This window comes from Gekko japonicus, unplaced genomic scaffold, assembly GCF_001447785.1.
Source record: "Gekko japonicus isolate JY-2015 unplaced genomic scaffold, Gekko_japonicus_V1.1 scaffold234, whole genome shotgun sequence".
Lineage (NCBI taxonomy): Eukaryota > Metazoa > Chordata > Lepidosauria > Squamata > Gekkonidae > Gekko > Gekko japonicus.
The window spans coordinates 586942-614096 of NW_015161954.1; the positions used below are offsets into that span (position 1 = coordinate 586942).

The 27155-nt window shown below is 42.8% G+C and overlaps 1 protein-coding gene across 1 annotated transcript; it reads right to left on the reverse strand.

Moving 5' to 3' along the window:
- VDAC1 (voltage dependent anion channel 1) lies at window positions 1-26936 on the reverse strand. Its single transcript, XM_015429469.1, has 9 exons — window positions 26823-26936; window positions 15465-15534; window positions 13474-13523; window positions 12628-12780; window positions 12482-12534; window positions 5562-5789; window positions 3587-3737; window positions 1862-1919; window positions 1-398 (listed from the first exon to the last, which is right to left on the reverse strand). Exons 1-9 carry the CDS (start codon window positions 26934-26936, stop codon window positions 307-309), a joined length of 969 nt encoding a protein of 322 aa, XP_015284955.1. The 3' UTR covers window positions 1-306.
- Between the last annotated feature and the right edge of the window lie 219 nt (window positions 26937-27155).

The following is a 27155-nucleotide window of genomic DNA, read 5'->3' on the forward strand; positions in this document are numbered from 1 at the left end:
AAAGCATGAACTTCAAGACTGTCTTTCTTTACACCAGCTGTTATCCTCAAAAAAAGATTAAAGACAGAAGCAGACCTTCATGTAACAGTTACATCCAATAAACATTCCCCAAGAGGTCTGGAACCACAGGAAACATCCTTCCCTGGAAACACATTTTGAAACTTTGCCATCTTTAACCAGGTTCAACATGACTGACACATGGCAATAATTTTATCCCAGACATAAAACATTGAAAAAGTACACTAAATTTAGAAGGTAGCTATTCTGTAAAGCATCTCAGAATTAGCAACAGTACGATCCCTTCTTTTATGCTTCAAATTCCAGTCCTAGACCTAGTTTGTGGCCACCTGCATTAACGTTCTTCCCATCCAACAAAGCGGACAATGTCAATTTGATACCTGTACAGATAACAGTAGGAGAAAAAGGGTAAGTATTCATAGGAATGCAAAAATAATTTATGCAATCTGGACATAAAGCACTTTGAGATTTTGGATTGATTTAGTTTGTTTGCAGTTATTATTTATAGGGGGGATAGAAGCCTGGGACTAGGTCAAGTCACTTTGCTCACACACACCCTTCAATAGGACATTCCTTTTTTCCCTAATACATGCAGAGGTTCCCACAAATTCATCAAGATTAGCAAAAGAATACTATCAACAAAGTGTTAATTTACCATTCTTTAACTTTAGAAACATTTAAGTAAATGATAAACTGCCACTGAAGTAAACTTCCCAGGCAGTTCACAAATAAAATCTGTCTTACAAAAATATGTGTTAATATAACTCTAACCATTAATCAAATAGTAGAATAGTAAACTACAATCAACAAGCTAAAATATTAAAATGCTAGAACACTAAAAGCAGCAGTTAGTGGAAAAAACACCAGTTAAACACTTAACAGTGAAATCATAAAAACACTTTCCTGAGAGTAAGCCCCAATGAATGGACCTGAGATTCTGAGTAAACCAGTTTAGGAAGAAGAAGCGTAGTTTTTTATATCCCACTCTTCTCTACCTTAAGGAGTCTCATTTCCTTTTCCTCCCCACAACAGACACCTGGTGAGGCTGAGAGAGTTCTGAGGGGATTGTGACTGGCCCAAGGTCATCCAACAGGCTTCATGTGGAAGAGTGAGGGATCAAACCTGGTTCTCCAGATTAGAGTCCACCACTCTTAACCACTACACTACACTGGCTCTTTGGATTGCACTGTAATTGTCTCAAATGCCTGGGAGTGCTTAAAACTGTAGGCACTAGGTGAATTTCTGAGGGGAAGGAGTTACAGAGAAGAGGTGCCACTGCAGAAAAGGCCCTATCCCTTTTCGCCTTGAGAAGGTGGAGGCACACAAAGGATTTCCATCTGTCAGGAACTTGTGCACTTAGGACTGCTAAATATGAGGGAAACCTCCATGTACCAACAGTGGTGTCAAGTGACACCACCATATGCTAAGTAATGTGGCATTATGCTTTATCTGCATACTCTCAAAGGATCTCACGGTAGCATACATGATTCGCCCCTCTTCCATTTTATCATCATAACAACCCTGTAAAGTAGGTTAGGCCAAGAGATAAGTGACTTGTCCAAAGTTGCTCAGTTACTTCATTGCTGAATTGGAATTTCAACCCTTGTCCTAGTCTGACACTGACCACTATAACACGCTGGCTCTCAGCTGAGTCTTTGTTAACATATATTACCTGAAGATAGATTCAGGTGATAGTAGATCCTGAAAGAGCTGGTCACTAGGCTTGAAAATAATCAGCTTCCCATGCAAAATGACACACAAGCAACTTATTTATTCCTAGGAGACAACATTCGGATTTTTTAAGAAGACAGTTTTGTTTCATTCACTTGATATCTGCACTTACCTGGCTTCAAAGTCTGAGTATATCCTAAACCAATCAGGCTGGAATTATTCACTTTAGCCTGCAAAACAATTAATGGGTTTCAGAATTATTGCTTCAAAGTTCTTATTGCTTAGCCCAAAAAGAACCGCCTGTTAATTTGGTTGGGGAGGAAACAGAGTATAGAATGATCCTATGCACATTTACTTGGAAACAAAATCCACAGAGTTCAGTGAGGCTTTGTTCAAGTCACACTTGCAGTGTCAGTGACACTTAAACACCTTTATCTGAATAGAAAGCTTTCAAAACAATAAAGGCATCTAATACACAGACTTCATGGGTTTGGGAATGGAACCCTCGCCAAGATCTTACTTCTCCCCTCGTTCTGCTAAGCAATACCCTGTAAGTTTAGTCCAGGATAACTAGATCAATGGTAATTGTACTTGTAGTCCGAATATTACAAGTGGAAGTAAGCATAAGGTGTTAGGTTGCTCCAGAGAGCAATTTTTGTAGCAAAATAATAACAAAATTCCAGTAGCACCTTAAAGACAAACATTTATTCCAGAATGAGCTTTTTTCATGAGTCAGAGCTCACTTCTTCAGATGCTATGAAAAGAAAACTCACATTCCACATCTTTATAGAAAAAATTGCCAGTGGGGAGGGGGGAAAAGGCAGAGAGAGGCTTGCTGGGAATCCCATCACAAATATTACAGGTGCGATTATCTGCGTAAGGGAGTGAAACCAATAAGGCCATTTTGCATAATGGATGGTGAGAAAGGTCAAAGGTTCCAGCACATGTTTTTTGTTGCTTGTTAGTTTTTCGTTCAAAAAATGAATAGATAAAAATCAAATTAGCTTTAAGATAAAAAATAATAATGAAAAGGGGATTTAGTCATTATTCCTGTCTCCACTTACCTATGTAAGCTGGGCTTGGACCATGGCCAGTACTGCCAGCCTGGCCCATGCAGGGGACTAGTTAGGGATCCCAGCCTCCAGGTGGGGCCTGGGATCCTCCAGAATTACAAACATCAGTTACCCTTGTGAAAAATGATGCCTTGGAGAATGGACTCTATGGCATTGTACACCACTGAGGTCCCTGCCCTCCCCAGGCTCCACCTTCAAATCTTTAGGGGTTTCTCAACCTGGATCTGGCAAACCAACCCCCCCTCCCACCGGTGGCCGGGGGGGATTGTCTGGCAACCCTGGGGCTAGTCCAGGCCAAGATCTCTCCACCCCTGCACCAACACTTTGGATTTTCTGCAGGCAACTTGGAGCTGCATTTCACAGGGTGTACATGTTCAGCTGTGTCAGAGAAAACATCTGAGACACCAAGGGATTTTTGATTTTTTTTTTTGGACTGTACTAACTCCTTACCTGATCTGTCTAGGCTTGGCCAGACTAGCAATAGCCCCAGCTCATCCTGAACAATAACATTTCGCCTATCCTCCCTTTCTGATCTCTCTACCAGACGGATAGCCATAAGAATAAAGACAAGTTATTAATATTAACCTTAATATTAACAATGTTAATTTTATCTGAGGTTATATTAAACAAAATTTGCCTTTTTTATGTCCATTGTCTGATTAGTTACTATCTGAATATACATTGCTACAAGTTCACGTCCCATCAGTATTTTTAAATATTCTTAAGTATTTGGAATGCAAGCAGAGTACATACTGAGCAATGTTCAGGAAGTCATTTTCAGTTACAGGATTACTCTTAATAAAACATGTCCATATATTACTCACAGAGAAAGATGCATCTGGGTCAATTTGATATTTGGCTGCTATTCCAAAGCGAGTGTTGCTGTTTCCAGCTGTCCAAGCAAGATTAACAGCAGTTTCCAATTTGTCATTGACCTTCTGATAAATAGAACCACCAAATTCTGTACCATCATTCCTGCAAGGATAACAAACAGTGAAGTTTTATAAGAATCTTCCTGAAGATGCTTCTGGATGATGTATTTTGGCTGGTATCTACTGGAGAGTTCATATGAAGTCACTGGCGGTGACTGCTCAGTCTTTTAAAAAACGATTAAAAAGCAACCAGTGGCCAATAATGCTACACCACCACGTTTCCTACAGCAATGGCCTGCCATTTCATTATCTTGTGTTTCTATCATGTGCTCCTTCTCTCCAGGACTGCTGCAGGCTCCCAGTTTCACCAAGTTTTGTACATAGCATAACTTCAGACAGACAGACAAAGGCCCGTCTACGTAGGTCCTGAATCCAACTGGCACATGCATTACCACTAGAGGATCTCTCTCTTTGCTTTTGTGATTCAGCAGCTCTTAAAAAGCACTCTGTTGTGAGGAAGCGTAACTTAAAACAGGCCTCTGCAGAAGGGTAGGAGACAACACAGAACTCTCAAGCTCTTAAAACCCATTGAGCCTATAATCTCCCTAACAACAAGAACAGCAACATACCAGTGAAAATAAACTAGTGGAAAAGGAGAGATAAGATGGAAAAATAAGACTATTCAGGATTCTAGAATGCCTTTAATGTTAGTATTTAAAAAATAAGCAAACAACTGTAGTGTTTCTTAATGAAAGGGGGAAAAGATGCAAATGAAAATTAACAATCGTACAGAGTTTTGACCTTTAATCTGCTTTTTGTATCTATTCCTTTTTAATTTTATTCATAGCCCAACAGATTTTGGCTAATGCCATGCAAAATCACACAACAATAATCAAACTATACTGACAAACAAACTATGCTGGGAAAGATTGAAGGTCAAAGAAGACGGGGATGGCAAAGGATGAGATGGTTAGACAGTGTCATAGATGCAACGAACATGAAATTGAGCAAACTTCAGAGGACGGCGGAAGACAGGAAGGCCTGGCGTGATCTGGTCCATGGGGTCGCGAAGAGTCGGACTCGACTGTGCGACTGAACAACAACAAATACTGATCAACCCAGTGAAACAATAAGCCACTGCACAAGACCATCAAAAATAATGTAACCAGTTTTATTCCTCCTTCAATAAGGTCTTAGCTACGATGATATGGGACTGTGATTGTTAATGTTGAAAAATCAAAATCAACACTGCATAGTGACACAAACTGGCTATCAGTATGGATCAGAACAGGTTAATATGATCACTTTAACTTGTACCCATCAAGAGTCTAACAACTACAATGTATTTCCTAAACACTTTTCAAAGGCAGCCCCAAGCAGAGTATATAAGGTTACCATGGCATGAAATACAGTGGTCAGATCTCTACTCCCTATGAAACAGTGCAAATTAAGCAACATGAAGCCAGTAAAAGGGGGTCACACCTGACTACTGGAGATGGACCAAGGCTACGTTCTTCATGATGCATATCACATATACCTAGGGTTGCCAACCTCCAAGTGGGACCTGAAGATCCAGAATCACAACTGAATTCCAGAGAACAGAGATCTGTAACCTTTGAGAAAATGGCTGCCTTGGAGGGTGGACTCTGTGGCATTACACCATGCTGAGTGTAATCCTCTCCAAACCTTACTCCTCACACTTCACCACAAAATCTCCAGGAATTTCTCAACCTGGAGCTGGCAATGATATACATGGCCCATCTGTTGTCCAGTATACAGCTTTTGTTACATTGGGCAAAGACAAAAGGCAAACCACATACTGAAATTTAAGCCAGCCAGCTCATGATTTCAATCATTCCCCTGCCTTTACAGTACTTAATAGCCTTTTCTATTTGTAATATTTGTATTTTCTAGCACAAATACTTACACATTGGTGTGAAGCTGAAATTCATCAGTCTTATAGCCTACAGCAAAGTTGCTCTGAGTTATTCTGGATTTAGTGGTTTCAAAAGTCATTTGGTAGCCAGCCAGCCAACCTTCATAGCCAACAACAAAGGCACCACGTATTGATGGACCTGCAATATCAAAATCCATGTCGCATCCCATGTTGATATGTTCCCGCTTGTATCCAGACTTAACTTTAGCATTCTTCTTTCTAAAAAAAGAACAAGCCTTTACATTAATCAGAAATTTCCTCTTTCCCCATCCTGTTTCACTTTTTTCCTGCCAGAGGCTTGTGCCTTTACTAGTTGCAGGTCAACTTAAAAAATTCAACTGGTGCAGTTTCCATCAAGGCATAGTACTCATGATTGGGGAAAACAGAATCTGTTGAATTGGCTTATCATTCAGCTCTTAAGGGCACTGTGCTTCTGTGGTATTTGTTTGTTTTTAAACTGTATAGTACTCATGATTGGGGAAAACTGAATCTGTTGAATTGGCTTATCATTCAGTTCTTCTGTGGTATTTGTTTGTTTTTAAACTGCAATTGTAAAAGTTAGACTTTTTTACTAGCACAACTAATGGTAAACAGATGAAGTTCTGTCACTTACCAAATGCCAACATGTACAGCAGTCAATACCCAATAGCAATGTCCATGGCACCCCAAACATTGCAACTCTACGATCCCACAGCCAGAGTGTGTTTCCTCTGCAGCTTGTTTCCAGTACCCCATTTTTGACTCACAAACAGAATTTCTACATAGCTGCTTCTCTCTCTGCCTCTCTCAGCCATGCCTTTTCCTCCTCAGACAGCTTCCTGTGCCTAAGAAAACTACACACTGATTCCTATGACATCATTCTCTATTTCATTAACTCAGGAAACTACTTTCTATGGCAGTTCTGACATTTTAAAACCCTTCACGCCCTATATTCCAAATTTTGCTTTTGGTCATGGGTAGAGTGCCTGCTGTGGCATGTGCTGTTGCCACATGGAACATATACTCGGAATAAATACAGCGGCTGTTAAGAAATGAGGAACATCAGAGATGAGGACACCACTGCATTTTTCTTTCATGTGGGAAAGCGGGTGGGAGTGGCATTTTTTAATCAGAAAAAGTGTCTGTGGGAAGAGGTGTTAGCACCTCCCCCTGTCTTTCTGTAGCCTTCAGTGGCTAAATTTCACTTTTTAAAAAGATCAGCAGACTCTTGCATTTCCAACATTTTGTCTCTTTTCACCCAGAGACAAAATCTCAGAACCTCATTTATACTGTCTTTGAATCTTGGTTCTCAGGTCTAACTGTGAGGTTGGATCCAGCAGAAAAGTTCACAAAAGGTGTTGGCACAGCAGATCTTTTCTCACTTCTCCCTTCATTAGGCAACTTCAAGAGTGAATCAAGTAAAATAAACTGTTCTCTCTTCTGCAGGTGCAAGCCACAAATGGGAGAGGGGAAACAGTGACGGTGCTTGATTCTCCTTCAACACTGTGCCCCCACCCATCCTTTACCACATGTTTGTTATGTGCTTTGCCAATCCTTAGAAGGAGTTTCAGGACAGAACAACAGGCCACTTGGGGAAAGGGAAGTTCTTAACTCCTGCTGTGAACTCTTCCACTGGATCCCACTCACAGATTAGGGGACAGTCTATATGGTATAGCTGCCAATAAAGCACTATTGGAAATCATTTCCATATGACACCCATTCAATATTGGCTGCACCTATGCTGCATTGTAGTTGAGCTGGCTGAGCTGCTGTGATAAAAGGTAACAAAGGTGTGAGCACCAAAAGGTTCACAATCCAGATTCTGAGAGAAGCTATAGCAATCAGTTTTGCTAGTCTTAGGGTACGTTCAGACGCGGCGTTTCAGCCGGCATAAACTGTACCGGTTGGAACCGGTGCAGTTTATGCTGGCTGAAACGTGATCACACTTACCTCCATTTTGTGGATCCCATCGCTGTATGCCCGCTCACACGGTGCGGGCGTCGGCTTTTTTTTTTTTACTCAGTTTGAGCATGCGCATAGGCAGCCATTCACAGAATGGCAATCTTTGCGCATGCTCAAAACACCCCATATTACATTTAAACTTTAAAGGTAAGGACTTACCTTTAAAGTTTAAAGACCAAACTGGCCTCCCTGAAGTCCCGGACTCCTCCAAAACGCTACACTAAGAGCTTTTTTTTTTTTTTTAACAAATGTTCAGGGCGAAGCTTCGCCCAAGCGCACATCGCTCAGTTTAAAATATGGCGGGGGGAAATCGGAAGCCTCAGGCTTCCAAACAAAAGTGGCTAGACACCGGTGGAGAGCGATCAGACGGAGGGGTACAGCGATTGTAACCGTTGTACTCAGGATACCACCACTTGGGGACCTAGTGGCAGAGTACAATGGTTTAAAGGCCTTTACAACGGTTAGGGACGGGAGGCAGATGTTCACCGTGTGAATGCCGGTAAGTACACCGGTTGGAACCGGCACCTATACCGTTGTAAAGCCCCCGTCTGAACGCACCCTTAAAGTCTCAATGAGGCCCTAAGGGAAGAGGAGCTGTTTGCAGGATGTCAACAACTGGAAAACTGACTAGGGTGCTTTAAAAAGTACAAAACTTGACAGCCCGGATTAAAAATGGCTGAAGAAAGGGGGAAAGTAAGCAGCTGAGTAAGATACATTAGAATAAGGGCCTAAACAAACATTGCACTTTCCATGTATACACTTATACACTGATCTGAAACATCTAGAGCACTTTATAGTTTTGTAATATTATAATGATTGTTTTAAAGCTGTTTTAACCTGTTTTATGTATTGGCATGTGCCCCATTTGTGAGCCGCCCTGAGCCCGTTTGTGGGGATGGCGGGCTATAAATTAAAATAATAAATAAAATAAATTATACATAACTCCCAAGTCTAATGGCTGTAGTATATGGAACCTGCCTCTTTAAGAGACAGGCTTAGGTCCTGAGTGGAACTCCCTCTTCTTCACATGAATGGGCATGTCTTCTGGAATATGCTAGTTAGAATTGGGTTGTTGGTAGTTTGGACTTCAGCCATGGTTAAGTCTAAGTTGTCCTCTGCCTTGCTGTTCTGCATATTAAAGAAGGTTTTGAAGACATCCTGCCTCCTGCATGTCTCTGGCCTCAGGGCGGACCATTTACCCACCTCCACAGTGACTACACTTTACAGAAGAGCCAAACACCACAGTATCGATCCAGTTAATTATATTATTCCCTCCAGAGTGATGCAAAGATATGATGCTTGGGAAGTGCAAGAACCAGTGGGCTAAAGATATGCAGATGGCACTGAGTACTAAGGAGGGAGGAGAATGGTGGGTCTCCATGGTGGCTGAAGCAGAAACAGTGATGGCAGGGCTACCCTGTGAATGGAGGCAGAGCAGCTACCCACTCATGAACACCCCCACAGTGTCACCTGCCTCCCTACAACAAGTCCACACACCTCAAGCTGCTGATTTTCTCTACCATCAAAACTGCCTCACCCAGAAATAATGGCTCTTGCTTCTCCCTGGCTGCCCACATAGCACAATCGATGGCACCTGTCTTACTCAGGATGGAAGTGGTCAAAAACTGGATAGCTACTACAGTTATGAGTTCATGTTGGAAGTGCCACATCTGGTTACACCTGAGGGCGGATTAGAATGAAGAGTCAGAAGAGACAGTCACGGAAGCCTAGAGTTGCCATGTCTGGACACTGAGAGGCCTCCTATCCCTTCAAGCAGTGAACAGGAGTGAGAATTATGCCAACTCTCACTTCTACCATCCCTGTGTGCATTGCAACCTGATAATCTGAAGGCAAAACTATGGTGAGATACCAAATGTTGCTTATTGACTGGAAACACTCAGCAGTTCTTTGGATGCAGGCCTCTACTATTATGTGCAGTAGTAAAACCATTGCATGGTCAATTTCCACTCCACCAGCAAGAGTTCCAAGCTGTCAAAGTTCCAAACTTTTCATCTGTAACTAATTAGCCACATTGTTTATGTTATTCATTCTTTCAGGCTTATGTAAAAATAATTTTTAAAGATCAGGATCTTGAGACCACTGGTGATTGTGAAGTCAGACAGAACAAAGTAAAGACCATAAACTGGTAGTATTATAGCTGGCACTTAAATGCAACATTCAACCCAGAAGGGTGAATATTACAGTAAGCTACGCTCAAAAGCAGAAAAACATCTGTCTATCACTAGCTGGTGTTGCAACTTCAAGTCTGAAAAAGAGTCAAACTTTAAGAGCAGTCATCAGTAATCCAAATTCAAAAGTCATCACCTACAAGTGCTATCAGTAATACATAATGTGCCCTATCAGTCCTTCTCAAGCAACACTCTCACTACTCCATGTAAGTGAAAGATGTCACTTAACCTCATAAGTAATTGAAGGGTTGTCAGCTTACCTCCCATTTCCCTGTGATTAAACAAGAAGACATGTTTATCTGACCCAAGTAAACTGTTCTGGCTACAGAACAGAGCTTTTTAAAAAGTCTGTGTGTGTGTGTGCGTGCGCTTCAGATATTTCTGGGAAGAACTAAACATCTGTCAGGGCTTAGGACCTTCAGGAGAAAACTGGTGGGAGGGAAATCTCTCCTGTGCCCCCACTGCCACTCCTCCCCCCAGCCAGGGTGATTTTTCAATTTTAAAGTACAGCTAGGGGAAAAGATGTTTTAAAAGCCTGAGGGAAGAGAATCTGAATGGGAGACTCAGAGGAAGGGTTAGGGTTATACCCTCTCCTCACTAAATGATTCTCCCCTGCCCCTGCATAAGCACCAGTAGATAAGCATGGTGTTGGAAGTACTGTAGTTCCTTTGTGACATATATACCAGCCAAAGAAGGAAATGTTAAATCTTCTAAACAGAATGATCAAACGATGGCAACTGCTTTTGAATACTGAATGAGGATCCCTTCCCAACCCATCATGACACTGGAAACATTCTGTAGTTCAGTTGGACTAAAATAGTGGTTCCTGGCTTGGGGGCCAAAGACCCGGGGGGGGGGGCAGAATTATTGCAAACCCATATGCACACGAAGCATTGTCATTTTGATCTTTTTGTTATATATTTTCTCAATCAATGGATACTAATAGAACTACTATCCTGTGGGGGATCCACAATTTTTGTTGTTGTTAAAGAGGGAGTCCTCATACTCAAAAAGGCTGGAAACCACTGGACTAAACTATAACAATATCACTAGATAAGTTTAGTATAGTCAGCCTACAGTAATATGCAAGCAAATAAATTCCCAGTGTGTTTGGATTTTTTTTTCTTTTCAGGTTCTGTCTTCCTAATCCTAAGCACTGTGTTTGTAATTGTACCCCAAGGGTAGAAGATCAAAATTAGTCAACAATTTTGTTTTTAGCTAAATACAGCATAAGCAGGATTGCAGAAGTAACTCTGAGAGAGGGTGAGCTCTTCACACATACCTGTCTATACAAAACTGTAACATATATTGGTATTAACAGATTTCTCTGAAGTAAATATTAAACTTCTGATTCAGTAGGAAAAAAATGACGGAGGGGGGGTTGTGCAGAAAGGCTCCATTCATGGGTCCTCTGTAGATCCCTGGATTGGGGGGAAGCTCCACACAATCTGTTATAGTCACTTCATAAGGTGCAAATACATCTAGAGACCAGCTGTTATGCTCAGGCCTTTTGGTTATGTCTTGCTAGAACTCACCCCACTCCTGAGCTGACTCAGGGCTCATGCATGTGAGACAGGGTTGGAGTCCTCTGTAAACTCAGACTAGGGGATGCCATCATGGAGATACCAGGAAATGGCAAGACTACAGGCAGTAAGGTTCACCACTCCCCTTGCACCTTCTGCTATGCCACCAAAGACCTGAAATAAAAGTACTCACAAAAAAGCACTCCTAGAGGAAGCAGTTTAGCTGGCACAAACACTGTCCTCCCTAGACAAAGGAGGAAAACCCCATGAACCTACACCCTATTCTTTGTACTCTGTACTGTATCAGTGGCTTAATTGTTTTGAAATGCAACTACAACATTCTTACATTAGAAGATCAAATTCCTATATGTTCAGATTTTAATTATTTATTTACTTAATTTGTATCCTGCCTTTCTCCTCAATGGAGACCCAGAGCAGCTTACATAATAATAATTATTATTATAGTTTCCCTTTTTTTTTTGTTTCCATCAAAGTAGAAATTGGTAATTAAACCAGCATTTATAATGCTGCTTCAAAGTCAAATGTGAAGATGGGAGAGCCTGACATCCACACACACATATACATTTTGCTCACTTGTGATACAATGTGCTCTCTTTAGGAAATAATCTGTGTAACATTCTGACATCAATAGCAATTAAAAAGAATGATAAAAAATGGGAAGAAAATCCTGCACAAATGTATAATCTCCTAGCTGATTAGTCCTCCTGGCCCAAGTTAAAAGCTGAAAACAATCAGAGGAACATCCAACCAATCCCAATTTCAGGCTACAGCCCGAAAGAATTTAGAGAAGAAATCTAGTTTGAAGAAAATGAAATTCAGAACAGCCCAACTCAGCTACCAGGGCATATTCACTGACAAGTAGCACTTTATGCACTGCAAACTGCACACACACACACACACACACACACACACACGGTCTGACTCAGCATAAGGCAGCTTCATGTGTGTGTTCATGTGTGTTCTATTTTGGCCTTTTAAGAGCTGTATATGCAGCTCAAGCCAAAATTAGCAGCAACTACAAAACACTCAAATGTTGACTATTCTAAATAGCATTACCTGTAAAGCCTTTACTTGACATACTTTACAAACAAAGGCCTTAGAGGGGACATTTGATCACATGCAAAGAATAGCTAGTAACCATATCACAGATTGCAAAGGATAAGTGAATTAAGCAGCATTCTAGGAAACTAATCAAAATGAGATATTATTCTGCTGTACAAAGTGATTCACTCCTTACCCAGTATTAGGAGAAAATGAGGAGTCAAAGGTCAGCTTCAGTCCACGTGCAAGCTGAACAGAAAAAGAAATTCACCAGTTGCATTTACAGCTTTAAAGAAAATTGCTCACAACTGATAAATTACAGTCTTTTAATCCATTGCTCACCTGATCTTCTACAGTTATCTCTGTTCCTAGTGTGTTGTCAGTATTCCATTTCTCTGTGAAAGTCAAGCCATATTCTGTCCATCTATACTTGGTTTCCAAACTTCCAGTAACTTTGCTTGTTTCTGTGTTTGCTGAACCTGAGCTTGTAAACTCCTAAAGGAAAATAATATGATTTTGCACATATGTATATGAAATCCTATTTGCACACCCACAAAAGTTCACATGCCAGTTCTGCAAATTTAGAAACGCCTAGAAATGAAGCATGCATGACATATATAACATACCTACACACAGGTATTTCAACTTTTATCTAATTTAGTAAAGGAAGAACACTAACAACATAAAGATTTCACTGGAGGGAAACTTTATATAGCAAATCCAAATGTCTTCATTAAATTACTGTAGACAGTACTTGTATTATAATGTGTGCTAAAGGATTTGGTGGCTTGGTGGCTATAGCAGTCATGGCAACAATGATATTTTTGGACTCCATTGGTGGGGCAAACAATATCTTGAAAAGTTCATAAGCCTTCTATCTGATAAGGAAAGTTGTCAGCCATACAGTTTTCACATCCGAGTAGCTGAGAGGATACTGCACAGAGCCTAAAGTCCCCAGCATGCATGCTGTTGGGGGGGCACTAAAAGCAGAGGGGAATGTAGAAGCTTTTGGCAAGTCAGATGGCATAACAACAGGAAATCATACAAGCTGCTATAGCTCCAATTCAAAACAGTAAGACAAAACATTATTAGAAGTGACAATGATTTTATTTATTGTTTATTTATTTAATTTATACCCTGCCCTCCCCGCGACTGCTGAAAAACCATGCTCATTCCTTGTCTACCTACCAATCCATTTTCAGATTTTGTTTTCAAATCCAACTTTACTAAACCAAATCCTAAGAAATTAAAAACAAAGACCAAATGGTTAGTATCAAAGGGGGGAGGGGAACAGAACACTGCTGCTGATTTCTTTTTTATAAAACCTGGTTCTGTAAATATTCAAGAAATAATAGTGGCTGTATTTAGAGAACAACATCCATTTTTACTATATTTGTAAAGGGAACCAGATCATTTCCCTTTATTCACACAGCATGCTAGCTTGTTTGAGAATTTCACTGCTGCACAGTCTAAGCTTAAGAACAGACAGCAGTGAAATTCTGGCAGGTAGGTATGACGCGACACAGAAAGTTTACAGAGAAGAGGCACCAGAAGTAACTTCGGGAACTAAGGGAGCAATCCTAAGCAGGAGCCCCAGTTTATTCAGTGGAGTTTCCTCACAGGAAAATGTAATTAGGATTGTATCCTTAGTAAATTAGGGGTGGTGATGGAAATCTTTTACTATTTTCAATGCAAGAGTTGCAAGGCTAAAACAAGGAAGTCATGTACAAAGCTTCCCGTGAACTGAATTGCCTGCAGTCACTGGGGTAGATCCAACTATCCTCTAAGTAGCCTTCCTCCAACTTAAGTGGCTCTTCCTCCAACGGAAGAGCTACTTACGGTAGAGGAAGACTCCTTAGACTGGAGGTAGACTTAAAATTTGATCCAAAACTAACGTAAGGTGCAAATATTTTAATAAATGAATGAATAAACTTTGCTTAGTGGAATGGTAGAATTGGGTTAGGATCCATCCCATTAGCAGGAACAAGTCCATCTTCCTTGGATGAGCAAGAACTGAATCCCATACCAAATAAATCCAACACAGAAAGACAAACAAAGAGTGTTTTCATGATGGAAGCAGGGAATGCAGTGCTGAAATCACAATCCAAAAAGAAAATCCCAAATTCACAGCACATCCACTAATACACAAGATACAGCCTTGCTGGATTGTAGCCTACGTTTCTTCTCTGTCACAGGATAAACAGTGAGTTACTGGGCTGATTTTTCAGGCTGTCAGCTCAAAATAAATTGATAAATTAATCTGGAAGTCTTAAAATGGTGTAATAAATAAACTGATGAATTGCTTCCTAAAACTACTACATCATTACATCATGCAATCTGACATTAGATATATTTCTAGAGGCTGACTTGGGCTCTGGTTTTCAGAACCTGACAACTACCACTGAGAATATCTATATACCAAATAGCCAAAGCGCCCCCCCCCCGCACATGCAGATATCTAAATCCACACATTGGGGGCACCTGGGGGGCAGGGAGATTTTCCTGCACATTTGGGGCAATCCCCAGATGTGCAGAAAAATCTGAAATCTATGAAAAACTATAGGGGGAATACTTAAATCCCCCCAAAAGTAAAAGAGCGTTCCTGGCGCATGCACAGGGAACGCTCTGAGAACTGCCTCGCTGCTGCTGCCACTGGGAGTGGGGGGAGGGAGAAGGCTTGGTTGGCTGGCGGCTGTGAGCCGCTCAGCCCTTGCTGCTGGAGGGGGGAAAGCTTGGCAGGCCAGCCAGGCCTCACCGCCGCTGCTAGGGGAGAGGGAGAAGGCTTGGCGGGCCGAGCTCAGGCCTCGCCGCTGTTGCTGGGGGGTGGGGGAGGTTTGGCAGGCCCAGCGGCTCGGAGCCTCACGGGCCTCACCGTCGAGGCCAGGCAGGGGAGAAGGCTCACCTGCAGCAGCTTCCTCCTCTGTGTGGAGCTGCCCCCCGCATGAGTATCGCGGGTCGCCGCTTCTTGTTAACTATAATCCTGAATGTAGATTCAGCAAGATGCTGCCAGCAGTGTGTTGCCCAACAGAGGCAAGAGAAAGGCCTATTTCTGAGGACACTGTTTGAACTATGGATATTGATAGTATGTTGCAAACACAGAAGTAATGTGACATTTGTGTAAAATCCTAGAACTCAAAGGCCCATGTTCAAGATATACCTTTCCCTTTGGCAATAATTACCATATCCTTTGGTAAAGATGTCTCGGGCAGATTTTCCGAGGTCAGCATAAGCAGGGGGAACAGCCATTTTCTGTCAAAAGAAAGACATTAGAATTATTTCTTTTGCCAATAAGTCTAACATCAGAAATCAGAAATCCAACCATCAATTCACTTCAAAGCAGGATACAACAGTATTTTAATTTTGTATCAGTAGCAGAGAGTTCACCTTGCTTAAATGACCCGAAATCAAGGGCCTCAAGCATACTTGGCCATGCTGAATTGTGGCCAAAGGCATTATTTGTAACATTTGGCCAAAAGCAACAATTAGAAAATATCGAGAAAAACAAAAATGCTCTGTGGCTTTGATTTATGGCAATATCCTAATATCACCAGCTCTTCTACAAGAACCAAGTTGTCATGTACACGCAAAATACAGGCACAGTTAGAGATGTGAAGACCCAGAAAAGCAGAAAATGGGGGGGAAGGAACAGTTTTTCCCCAGTTTTTGGGATTCTCCATAGTAGATTATAACATTTCCCCCTCCTCCTCTTTATCCTCACAACAATGCTGTGAGGTAGGTTAGGCTGCGAGTGAGTGAGTGAGTGAGTGGCCCAAAGTCACCCAGCAAACTTCCATGGAAGAGAAGGGGTCTCTCCCAGATCTTGGTCTGACACTCTAACTACTGCACAACTGTGGCTCTCTTATGCAAGAATATGCAACCTTATATAATGACAAGTACTGTGTATACCAGAGGTGTCAAACTCATTTGTTACAAGGGCAAGATCTGACATAAATGTCACTTTGTTGGGCCGGGCCATGTGTACCATAAAATGTAATGCCAGGTACCGGAGATATAAACTTTATAAAGGACACAGGCAGACCCAATTAACAATGTTATTTTTAAATTCAAAATACAAGGGAAAGCAATTGATTCCTAGCAGTGAAAGCAATTGATTTACTGGGAAGCCCAAAAAACCTCCAATCCTTTAATCATATGCAAGACTAGTTTTTTTCCAAGGGATACCATAAAAGGGGGGAGTACCTTATATTTCCATGCATACCAATTGCTTGTGGGCCAGGTAAGAGCCTTGGACGGGCTGGTTCTGGGCCCCGGGCCTTATGTTTGACATCCCTGGTGTATACTGTAGTATATATGTTGCATATATATATATATATACATACATACACACACAAACAACATATTTTAAAGGATATGGTCAATGAAGATATGTTCATATGTTCAAGGCAACCCCAGCAATGAAGCCATCTCCATCAGGGTGAGGATAATGCATGAACATCAGGGTCTTATGATGGAGCTGCCCTACATTTAAAATCCATAACCATGTATATCTGTACTATTTAGTATAAGTTATAAGTGATTCATTTTATTACGTTTGATAAGACAATTAGTACGGCATATGTTCTGCCTCCCCCCAAAAAAGTCTGGTTTTTTCCCCCTAGAAAGACAGAAAATAAACATTTTTTTCCTCCCCAGCATCAAAACTTTTCAGAAATTCTACATCTCTAGATACGGTATTTATGCATCAACTGAGTTAGTACTCATCGCTCAGTACAACTCACACATCCCAAAACTTCCTATATTGTTTATTTAAATCTTATTATCCTAATATAGAAAGGGAAGCCACCAACAAAAAAAGTAAACCCATAAAAAGAAAACCCACCAAAATATTCAGTTTGGGGATTAGATCTACCCACCAGTATATAAAAGTCATTTGAAAAGCCATAATGCTGTAGGAATAGGATTTTCATGGTTCCACCCCTAGCAATTGGGACTATGACCACAGTTAAGAGTCTTGTTAAAGAGCTTCTTGAAATAGAAAACCAGGTAGTTGCGGGGGCCAGAGCACTTTTGCCCTTTTCATAAAACTCTAAAGTATAGATTCCAGGTGGGCTTGCCTCAGGCATGAGTTCTAAAGGTGGGATGCATTAGCAGAGAAAGACCAATTCGGATCCCCAGAGTCCCCTTCTTAGATAGATTAATATGAAACAGGCCCTTACCAGCTTATCTAATTTATTATAAATAATGCAAGATAACTGATCAGTACTGACCATTTCACCCTAATTTCTGTAATTGACCATGAAATCCATTAGTTGGTCCACCAACTCCATCCTGTTAGCGAGACATTTTATGCAATGCCTTCTTGTGCCAAAGTTCTATCTGCACAACAGATGCTGAGGATTCCAGAATTCTTCTGATTCATGATATGAATTGCCATAAAGAACAGCATGAATGAAAAGTAAGTGCATCTAATTCACATAACAAATGCATCCCAGATAGCAATACCTCACTGGTGAGAAACACTGAAAATCTCTGGAGAGAGCATCAGGCTTAAATTTCTGATTATTTGGACTGCAGACTGGAACACAATTTAGTCTTACACTGAAGATACCAGTGGATGGATATCGTATGGGTACTGTAACAACTGTTTCCAGTCTGAAGCCCTAATTTGAACAAGAAGCTGCATATCAGAGCTGGATGTGATGGTTAGATAAGACCAAAAAATTAGAACACGATATACATAATGCCTTTTATTAGGATCAACCAAGTGACACAAAACAGTCCAGTGGATGGATTATGGGTACTGTAACCAGTGTTACCTCTAAGCTGAGTTAGTGTGAGCTAGCTCACAGTTTTTTAGCCTCTGGCTCACACATTTTTGTCTCAGCTCAGGAAGGATGGCTCCAGAGCAAGCTAAATGATGCAGTAGCCAAATTGCTCACTCACAACTATAACGCCAGCAGCTCACAAAGTAGGATTTTTGCTCACAAGACTCCATAGCTAAGAGGGAACATTGACTGTAACAACTGTTTCCAGCCTGAAGCACTAATTTGAACAAGAAGCTGCATATCAAAGCTGGATGTGATGGTTAGATAAGACCAAAAAATTAGAACACAATATACATAATGCCTTTTATTAGGATCAAACCAAGTGACACAAAACAGTGCACAAGCTTTTGAGTTAAATAAAGAGCCTCTTATGGCTTGGACCAAAATTTTACTTCTAGCAGACACATATACCATGCTACGAGAAAGCATAATAAGGATACTGCCAGAGTTAAGGCTCCTGAGGCTAGAGTAGATGACAGACACAAATCTCCAAAGATACTGACTGTTCAATGACCATCTCTTTCATGGTATTCAAGCTGATCAGCGTCATTTCCTTCTCTTAGGTTAAAATGGATGCTCTCAACTAATCAGTTCTTTGGGAAGGGAGAGATTGGGCAAGGGGTTGCCTGAAGAGCCAGGAAAACCCATTCATCTAAGTCCACAGAGGTGTCAAACTCATTTGTTACGAGGGCCAGATCTGACATAAAAGTCACTTTGTCAAGCCAGGCCATGTGTGCCACAAAACGTAATGCCAGGTACTGGAGATAGAAACCGTATGAAGGACAGCAGCTGGTAAGCTCCAAGTTGGTGTGTCCTCACTGCAAGGCCCCATGGGCGGGAAACCCACAGAGGCGGACTGGAGCCAGCAGTGCAGCGCTGGGCAGATGCTCCCACAATGCTTGACTGCTGCAGACAAGGTTGTTCTGCCATGCTGAAGCCACAATGGAGTGGCTCTGCCCACTCCCCCCAGTACTCTCTCCCTTGTACCAGTTGCTTGTGGGCTGCATAACAGTTCTGGGTACCAGGCCTTATGTTTGACGCCCCTGATCTAGGAGGATTATCTTTGACTTTCCAAGAATCCTACAGTCTGCAACTGCAGGAATAATACGAAGAAGGAGGAGGAGGAGAAGAGGAGGAGGAGGAGGAGGAGGAGGAGATTGGATTCATCTTAACCTCCGAACCACTGAACTGAAAGGCTAAAAGTGACTTTATATATTAAGTGTGAAAGAAAACAGTTAAGCACTCACTTGAGCAAGCTTCCTGGAAGTATATTGGAATACTAGTGGACGAAGGACTGCTCAGAACACTACAGATCAGCTTCCATAAACTGCATGCTTTGAAACCAGAAGCTCCAGTTCACGCATGCTGACCAGACAATTGCCACTCTTCCAATTTTATGACTTTTAAAGCACCTTTAAGACCCCTTGTGCAAGCTGGAGGAAGTATTACATAAATCAGACTCTAGGTTTTCGAGGCCAGCATTATATGCCAGCCACCCATTCAGATGTTTCGCACTGTTAATAATGCTTCTCTGCCCCTCTGTTGCTATGGCTAGTCAGTCACTCTGTGTTGTATCCAGTCAACTGCAAAACCTGTCTAAAATCATCCAGTACTGAAGCAAGCCATGTCCTCAGTATCAGTACTGACATTTCGCAAGCAAACGATCATGGCATGGAAGTTTCAGCTGCAGAAGAATGATGGATCAACCACAACATGCCATCTAAATGCAGAAGTCTGGACTATGAGCAGTACTGAACAATTAAAGGCAAAGGTAAAGGTTTCCCTTGCTCAAAAGCCAGTCGAATACGACTCTAGGGGGCGGTGCTCATCTCTGTTTCCAAGCCAAAGAGCTAGCACTGTTCGAAGCCATTTCCGTGGTCATGTAGCCGGCATGACTAAACACCGAGGCGCATGGAACACTGTTACCTTCCCACCAAAGTGGTACCTATTTTTCTACTTGCGATTTCTTGTTTTCGAACTGCTAGGTTGGCAGGAGCTGGGGCCAGAGATGGGAGCTCACTCCGTCATGCAGCACTAGGGTCTCAAACTGCCAAACTACAGACCTTGCAGTCTGCAGCTCAGCATCTTAACCTCCGAACCACTGTGGCTCAGATGTCTAAAACTCATCGTATGCAATGCCTATGACTACAGAAAAAGCCAAGCCATTGTCCAACAGGAATCTAGTTAAAAGGCAACTCTCCTAAAACTGTGGTGGCTCAAGTGGTTAAGACGCTGAACTGCATGCTGTAGAAGGTCGGTAGTTCAGCAGTTCGAGACCTGAGTGTGCTGCATGACGGAGTGAGCTCCCGTCTCTAGTTCCAGCTCCTGCCAACCTAGCAGTTCGAAAGCAAGAAATTGCAAGTAGATAAATAGGTACCACTTCAGTGGGAAGGGAACAGCATTCCATGTACCTTGGTGTTTAGTCATGCCGGCCACATGACCACGGAAATGTCTTGGGACAGCGCTGGCTCTTCGGCTTTGAAATGGAGATGAGCACCGCAACCCTAGAGTCGGATTCGACTGGCTTTCGAGCAAGGGAACCTTTACCTTTTTTACTCATAAAAGCATGCAAGTCCAAATGCTTGAAATCAAGAAGTTTTAAAAACACAGTGCAAAATGTGATTTTCTTTAGTTAATATGGATTATCCAGAAAACATGTGAATCCATTTGTATAAGCTGATCAAGCAACTTTTTGGCCCCAAAAGACTAAATTTAAAATCTACTGCCCTTCACAACCTGCAAGACTAATAGTGTAATGGCCCTTAATAGGGCAGAAGTGAAAGCGTCTAAGCAAGTGCTCTCTGTGAACTCAGGATGAGAACTCTGTCTGGATCACAAGTGAAACTGAATGTTAATGCATCGTCCAAACCTTGTAGATTATAAAGCTATCATGTGACACAGTCCTTGTTGAAGGATGACCATGAATGAAACAGAAGGACAAAATGCTAGTCAGGGCTAAGAGCTTGTGCCACAGCAACAGTAAATTTTGATGAATCTTCACTGAATCTTGTACATTCTCATAATTCTGAAATCCATGTAAGGATTTCAATGTCACAGCTCATGAAAAAAAAAGCATGCAAATTTGGGCCCAGACATTTCGTATTATCACTGCTGCAGTTTTTAGTTCATTGGATGGACTGTATGGTAGCTCATTATTGCTGCTGATACTCTAGAAAAACCCTTAGTCCAAGCCACTAATAAAAACAAACATAAGTTTGTTACACAAACTTAATCACAAGTTAATCATCTTTGGTATGAACTTAAGAAGACTCAAGTGTATCAAGTGTCCAGGTAAAATGTAATAGGTGGACAGATCATACAAATACGTGTCATGGGTGAGGAGCCAGAATTGGCTGTGTCTCTTCCTTGATTATACTCTTGGAGGGAAACCTAGGTTTCACCATGGGTAACAAGTGAAACTTAATGTGACTGTAGTCTGAAACATAAATGTTGACACTAAAAAGAACACTGTAACCTACAAGGATCTCTCATTCAGCAACTGCTACATTTTTTCTAGGTTACAAAGAATACTGTTTGTAAAGATGGAACTATTACAATAAAAATATAAACCCCTATGCAGACAAAGCCTAAAGGCATAATTCGAACTAAGACTGTTTCACACAAGAGTCCCATGCATTAACAAGGGGGGGGGGGTCTAGCTTTTCTTCAAACTAATAATTTTAAATGCTTGAAATTAATTTCAGAACATGTGTAGCTTCACAGTTACGTAAGTCAATGTCTAAGCCTATCGTAGACCATCTAAGTCTTGTCAAAGCAGGTGACAAAATACACAATGTAGTCTCAACTGAAGGAATTCTGACCTATTCATCCAGTCACAGATTAGAAGTCTCTGTATAAGAAGAAGTCATCCCTACATATATTGGTTTTGAAGATGCAAAGGCTTAAGGACCTTCCTTTAAAATAGATGAACCTGCATAGCTACAGAAGCATGATATCTTGAAGCTGGAATCTTGGACCCAGAACATTTAACTTTTAAAGAACAAAGAAATTTAGACTTGTAAATATGGCTTTGTATATCCCCCTCGCTGTAAAGGAAAACACACAAAGCTGTTTTTACAAATTCGATATAGTTAGTATAAAGGTGTATCTCATTTTAACATAAAGACATGGAACATTAGGCAACTGAAGGTTATTACATATCAAGGAGCTATGTCCTATATAATATACATCTAGAAGTTAAGAGCAACAAATTCACAGGACTCATAAGTCTGATCATTGTAACACAATTTATAATTACAAGTAACCAAGGAATGTAAATACTACAAGATGGGTTTTGACACAATGTTTGATGTTTCAGCAATTTTTTTAAACAGCTAACATAATGGAGTACATGGGAAACTTATGGTGGGTTCTGGGATCCTGCCTATTAGAGTGTTCCAGCCAAAGAGCATAAAATCACCATTCTGACCATTTTCCCCACATAGGGTCTGAAGAAAAAGTGTCCTGTCCCTTTAACAAAGGCTTCATGGGATGTTATTGACTAGGGAATGTTACTTACTTCCATGCCATGACCAGTTTCACCTGCCTATCTACACACACACAGACACAAATCCTCATTAAAGGGTAGGACCTTTTTCTCCAGGTAGCTGGCAACACCTGTCAAACCTGCTCACTATAACCCATTTTATTTTACAACAGGTAAAAACAGCAGCTAGGATTTTGAGAAGTTAGGGAATTCACACAACTTTTCACACAGACTTTCTTCACAAAATTCATAGAATCATAGAATTACAGAGTTGGAAGGGGCCATACAAGCCATCTAGCCCAACACCCTGCTCAATGCAGGAAAAGCCCAGAGCATCCTTGACAAGTGTTTATCCAGTCACTGCTTAAAGACTGCCAGTGAGGAGGAGCTCACCCTCTCCCTAGGCAGCTGATTCCACTATTGCACAACTCGTACCATAAATTTTTTTCCTAATATCCAGCCAGTACCTTCCCACCTTTAATTTAAACCCATTATTGCGAGTCCTGTCCTCTGCTGCCAACAGGAACAGCTCCCTGCCCTCCTCTAAGTGACAGCCCTTCAAGTACTTATAGAGAGCAATCATGTCCCCCCTCAGCCTCCTCTTCTCCAGACTAAACATTCCCAAGTCTTTCAGCCTTTCCTCACAGGGCTTGGAGAGGTCAGCCAGGGCCACTCCAATAGGAGCCATGCAACAAAAGAAATTTGCATAGCCTATCGAGCGAGCAGAGGCGTGACCTAACCAGTTTCTGGATGACTTCCCCCACTGAAGGAGAATTGAATGTTCTTTACTACAAAGCTAGCAAGAGGCTAGTTTATGCCTCGGTAAAGGTAAAGGTTTCCCTTGCTCAAAAGCCAGTAGAATCTGACTCTAGGAATGCAGTGCTCATCTCCATTTCCAAGCCAAAGAGCCAGCGCTGTCCAAAGACGTTTCCGTGGTCATGTGGCCAGCTTTACCTTCCCACCGAAGCGGTACCTATTTATCTACTTGCAATTTCTTGCTTTCGAACTGCTAGGAGCTGGGGCCAGAGACGGGAGCTCACTCCATTATGCGGCACTCGGGTCTCAAACTGCTGAACTACCAACCTTCCAGTCTGCAGTTCAGCGTCTTAACCACTTGAGCCACCGCAGCCCCCTAGTTTATGTCTACCAACTGCCAAATCAAACTAACCTAATCACAACCTTTTTCCCATATGGTCATCAGCCTCCATATATGACTGTCTAAAAGAATTATGGACCTGACCCAGATGGCTCAGGCTGGCCTCATCTCATCAGATCTTGGCTGCTAAGCAGGGTTGATGCTGGTTAGTATTTGGATGGGAGACCATAAAGGAAGTATGTCCAGGGTCACAACACACAGGCAGGCAATGGTGATCCTCCTCTAAATGTTTTCTGGCTTGAAAATCCTAGGGGGTTGTCGTAAGTCAGATGAGGACACTTTCCACCGCCAAAAGAATTAGATGCAAATCTTCCACAACAGGAGAGGTCATGCCTGTTGAAAAGCAGCCACTGAAAGTACAGAACACTGCAACTTTCAGTATCAGCTCTCTTTACAGGAAATGTATACAGCTGAAATAGTTCCTTATTCAGTTACATTTACAATGAACAGGTATAGAAAGCAATGCAGATTAAGCTCTTCAGCCGACAGAGTGCACATGAACACAGCAGAGTCTGCTTCGTACATAAATATTAGTTAAGATATGTGAAGACAAATGGGATTCGGGAGACTAAAAACTGATTTTCTGCTCCACTAAAGCTCCAGAGTCAATGCACACACAGTCAGGTCAGTCATACTGACTAAAGCAATGCTTTACATGGTGCAAGACATGCCCACAGAATAATGTGCATGAAGAAGGACTTCTGCTAAAGCCATTTTTGCAGTTCTGAAATTACTAAGTCCTCATCCGGGATATGTTTTCCATACGTTGACTTAATATATGCTGACTAATTGTATCCATATGATGGTCTGGGCCTGGCTGGGGCAATGGCACGCATGCCCACAGAGAGGGCTCTGAGTGCCACCTCTGGCACCCGTGCCATAGGTTCGCCACCACTGGCCTATTCTAAATATTCCCAGTTTACCAAGGGGGTAGCTAGGAAAAAGGCAAACCTTGCCTTTTAAGGGTTGCTCCATTTAAATGGCCTATATCTTACAATGCTATGATTCTAGATCTACTTGGGTGCATTTTTAAAGGCCATCTGCATTAACATAGACCAGGTCCTGCTAAAAGGATCGCATGGACTGTTACCAAAAGCACATCACCACCACCAGTGCAAGACCTAATGAAACAGCAAAGGCGTCAGTGCCATTTCACATCAAAAGCAATAGCTGTGTCTCGAAAACCATATATGATTAGTTGTGTAAGTTAATTTTGGTTCTGAGAAGCATCTAGAAATCAACATTTGTATTGAGAGCCAACACAGTCATTTGCAAGAATATTTATTCATTATAGCTTTATATCCTCCTAGCATATAATGAAGCCACGGTTTGGTTTGCAGGAGAGACAGCAAGCCATCCTTTGCGGCTTGGATGCAATGAGAGACTATGGTTTGTTTGACATTAACCTGGAAACCCTTCATCAATTGGACATCTGTGTGGGGAAAGTTGGAAGATTCCCTCCCCCCATCTGAACTGTCCCAGCTACATTTCTCTTGTTCACACAGTTGTAATGCAAAGCACATCACACCCAGTAAGTCCAAAATGTATTTATGATCAGAGAATGTTAGATGCCTGATCCAGCCAAAGTTTTACATCCAACTGAAATCAATGAGAGTCAAGCACATGCTTAAGCTTTGGCTTAGTGGTGTCTCTTGCATCCTGAAGAACCACTGCTATTTAAAACAAACTAGCTGAAAGGGCCTGGCTTGCCCAATCTTGTCAGATCTTGGAAGCTAAGCATGGTCAGCCCTGATAGTGGTTGGATGTGAGACCAGCAAGGAAGTCCAGGGTTGCAGAGGTAAACAATGGCAAACCACCTTTGTTCATCTCTAGCCTCAAAAATCCTAAACGGTTGCTGTAAATTAGCTGTGACTTGACAGCACTATCCACAACCAAAAGGGCATAATTCAAAGCAAATCAAGCAGTTCTAAATCCCAGTGATTTCAGTGGGAAATTTAAGGAGGTGTTTAACTCTCCCATTTGAATTAAGGGGACAATTTCCTGGATTATGTCTTTAGATTTATAATAGGGGGGAAAACCAGATTCTGTACCCTGTTTCCAGACAATTTTTAAAGCCCCTCTGCCAGAGAATTCTCTAGATCAATCGAAACATGCACAAAGCCACAGAAAGTAGGTGGGGAAGTTTCCCAATGTCTTGCATCTCAACCACTAGTTTCTTTTCAAGAGATAAGAGGACAAGCAAGGGCATCTGGAGGGCAAAGAGAGCTGAAGGGGGGAAAGCTGGGGGAAACGGTGTTACAGCCTAACATATAAGCAGTGACTGCAGTAGTGAAGCAAGCAACACACTGTCTAGACCTTGCCAGCCACCAGCCATGCATTTTCTGTGGCCTACTTCCAGTTCCTACATGATTGCACGACCTTGTGCCGGCTGCTCTTGCCTGCTATCCCTAAGTGGAGTAGGCACTCAGCTTGAAGGCACCGCAGTGAGGGGAGCACATGAGGTCAAACGACGGTAGGAAGAAGCGCCCTTCACCCCTAGAAAAGGTCACCTCGAGAGAGCTCTGTGGAGATGAAGGCCGGGGGGGAAGGAAGCCGCGGGACCTACCGGCAAAAGCCCTCCCCGTTCCCTGTGGGGTGGGCAGGCGAACAGATGGCGCTGCTAAAAATAGGTGCCCACTGGCCAGCGAGGAAGGGAATCCCCCCGGGAAGGAAAGCTGCATGGCGGGCTTCAGGAAGCAGCGGCCAGACAGGGATACGTTCGAAGGAGCGCCTTGTGCTCTCCGGCTGACGAAGGACGGTGGCAGCTCCGAGGGCCGATGGCGAGCCGCTCAGGCAGCATGCGCGGCCTTGAAATAGAAACGGCCGGGCGCCAAAGGTCGCCCCTCCTGGGAGGCAAGTCTGCGTCTCCCCGCCGGGGCGATAACCCTCGCCTCTGCCCGGCATCCCCCACTTGCCGCCGCAGCCGTTTCATGACGACGGGGACGCTAGAGGGGCCCCCATGACCGCCCCCTACCGCCTGGCATCCTTCCAAGGGCCTCCTCCTCCTCCTCCTCCTCCTCCGCGCCCTTCTTCTGATCCCCGCGGCTACAGCCGCCGCCTCACAAGGCCGCAGGCTCATCCCCGGGAGCAGCCGCCCGCCGCGCCTTACCTCGCTCTCCCGGTTCTTGCCGTGGCTGCAGCAGGGCTTCTGATGAGTGACAGCTGGCGGGGCGGCGGGGGAGGACTGGAACGGGGCGGATCTGGCCTGCGCGGAGCCCAGCATCGGGGAAGCGAGCGAGCCCGGCAACTGCAAGACAGGCAGGCAGACGGATCCTCCCCGGCGGTCACAGGGACGTGACTGAGCCTCCGTCGAGCGCTCGCCTGCCTCCTCGCCCGCCCCGCCGGCGGCTGCGGATAGGCTGAGCGCCAGAGAGGGTGGCACACGCCAGGACGGGCCTTTCGCGCAAAGGGAGCGGCTCCGCCAATCCCGAGGTGTCGTCTA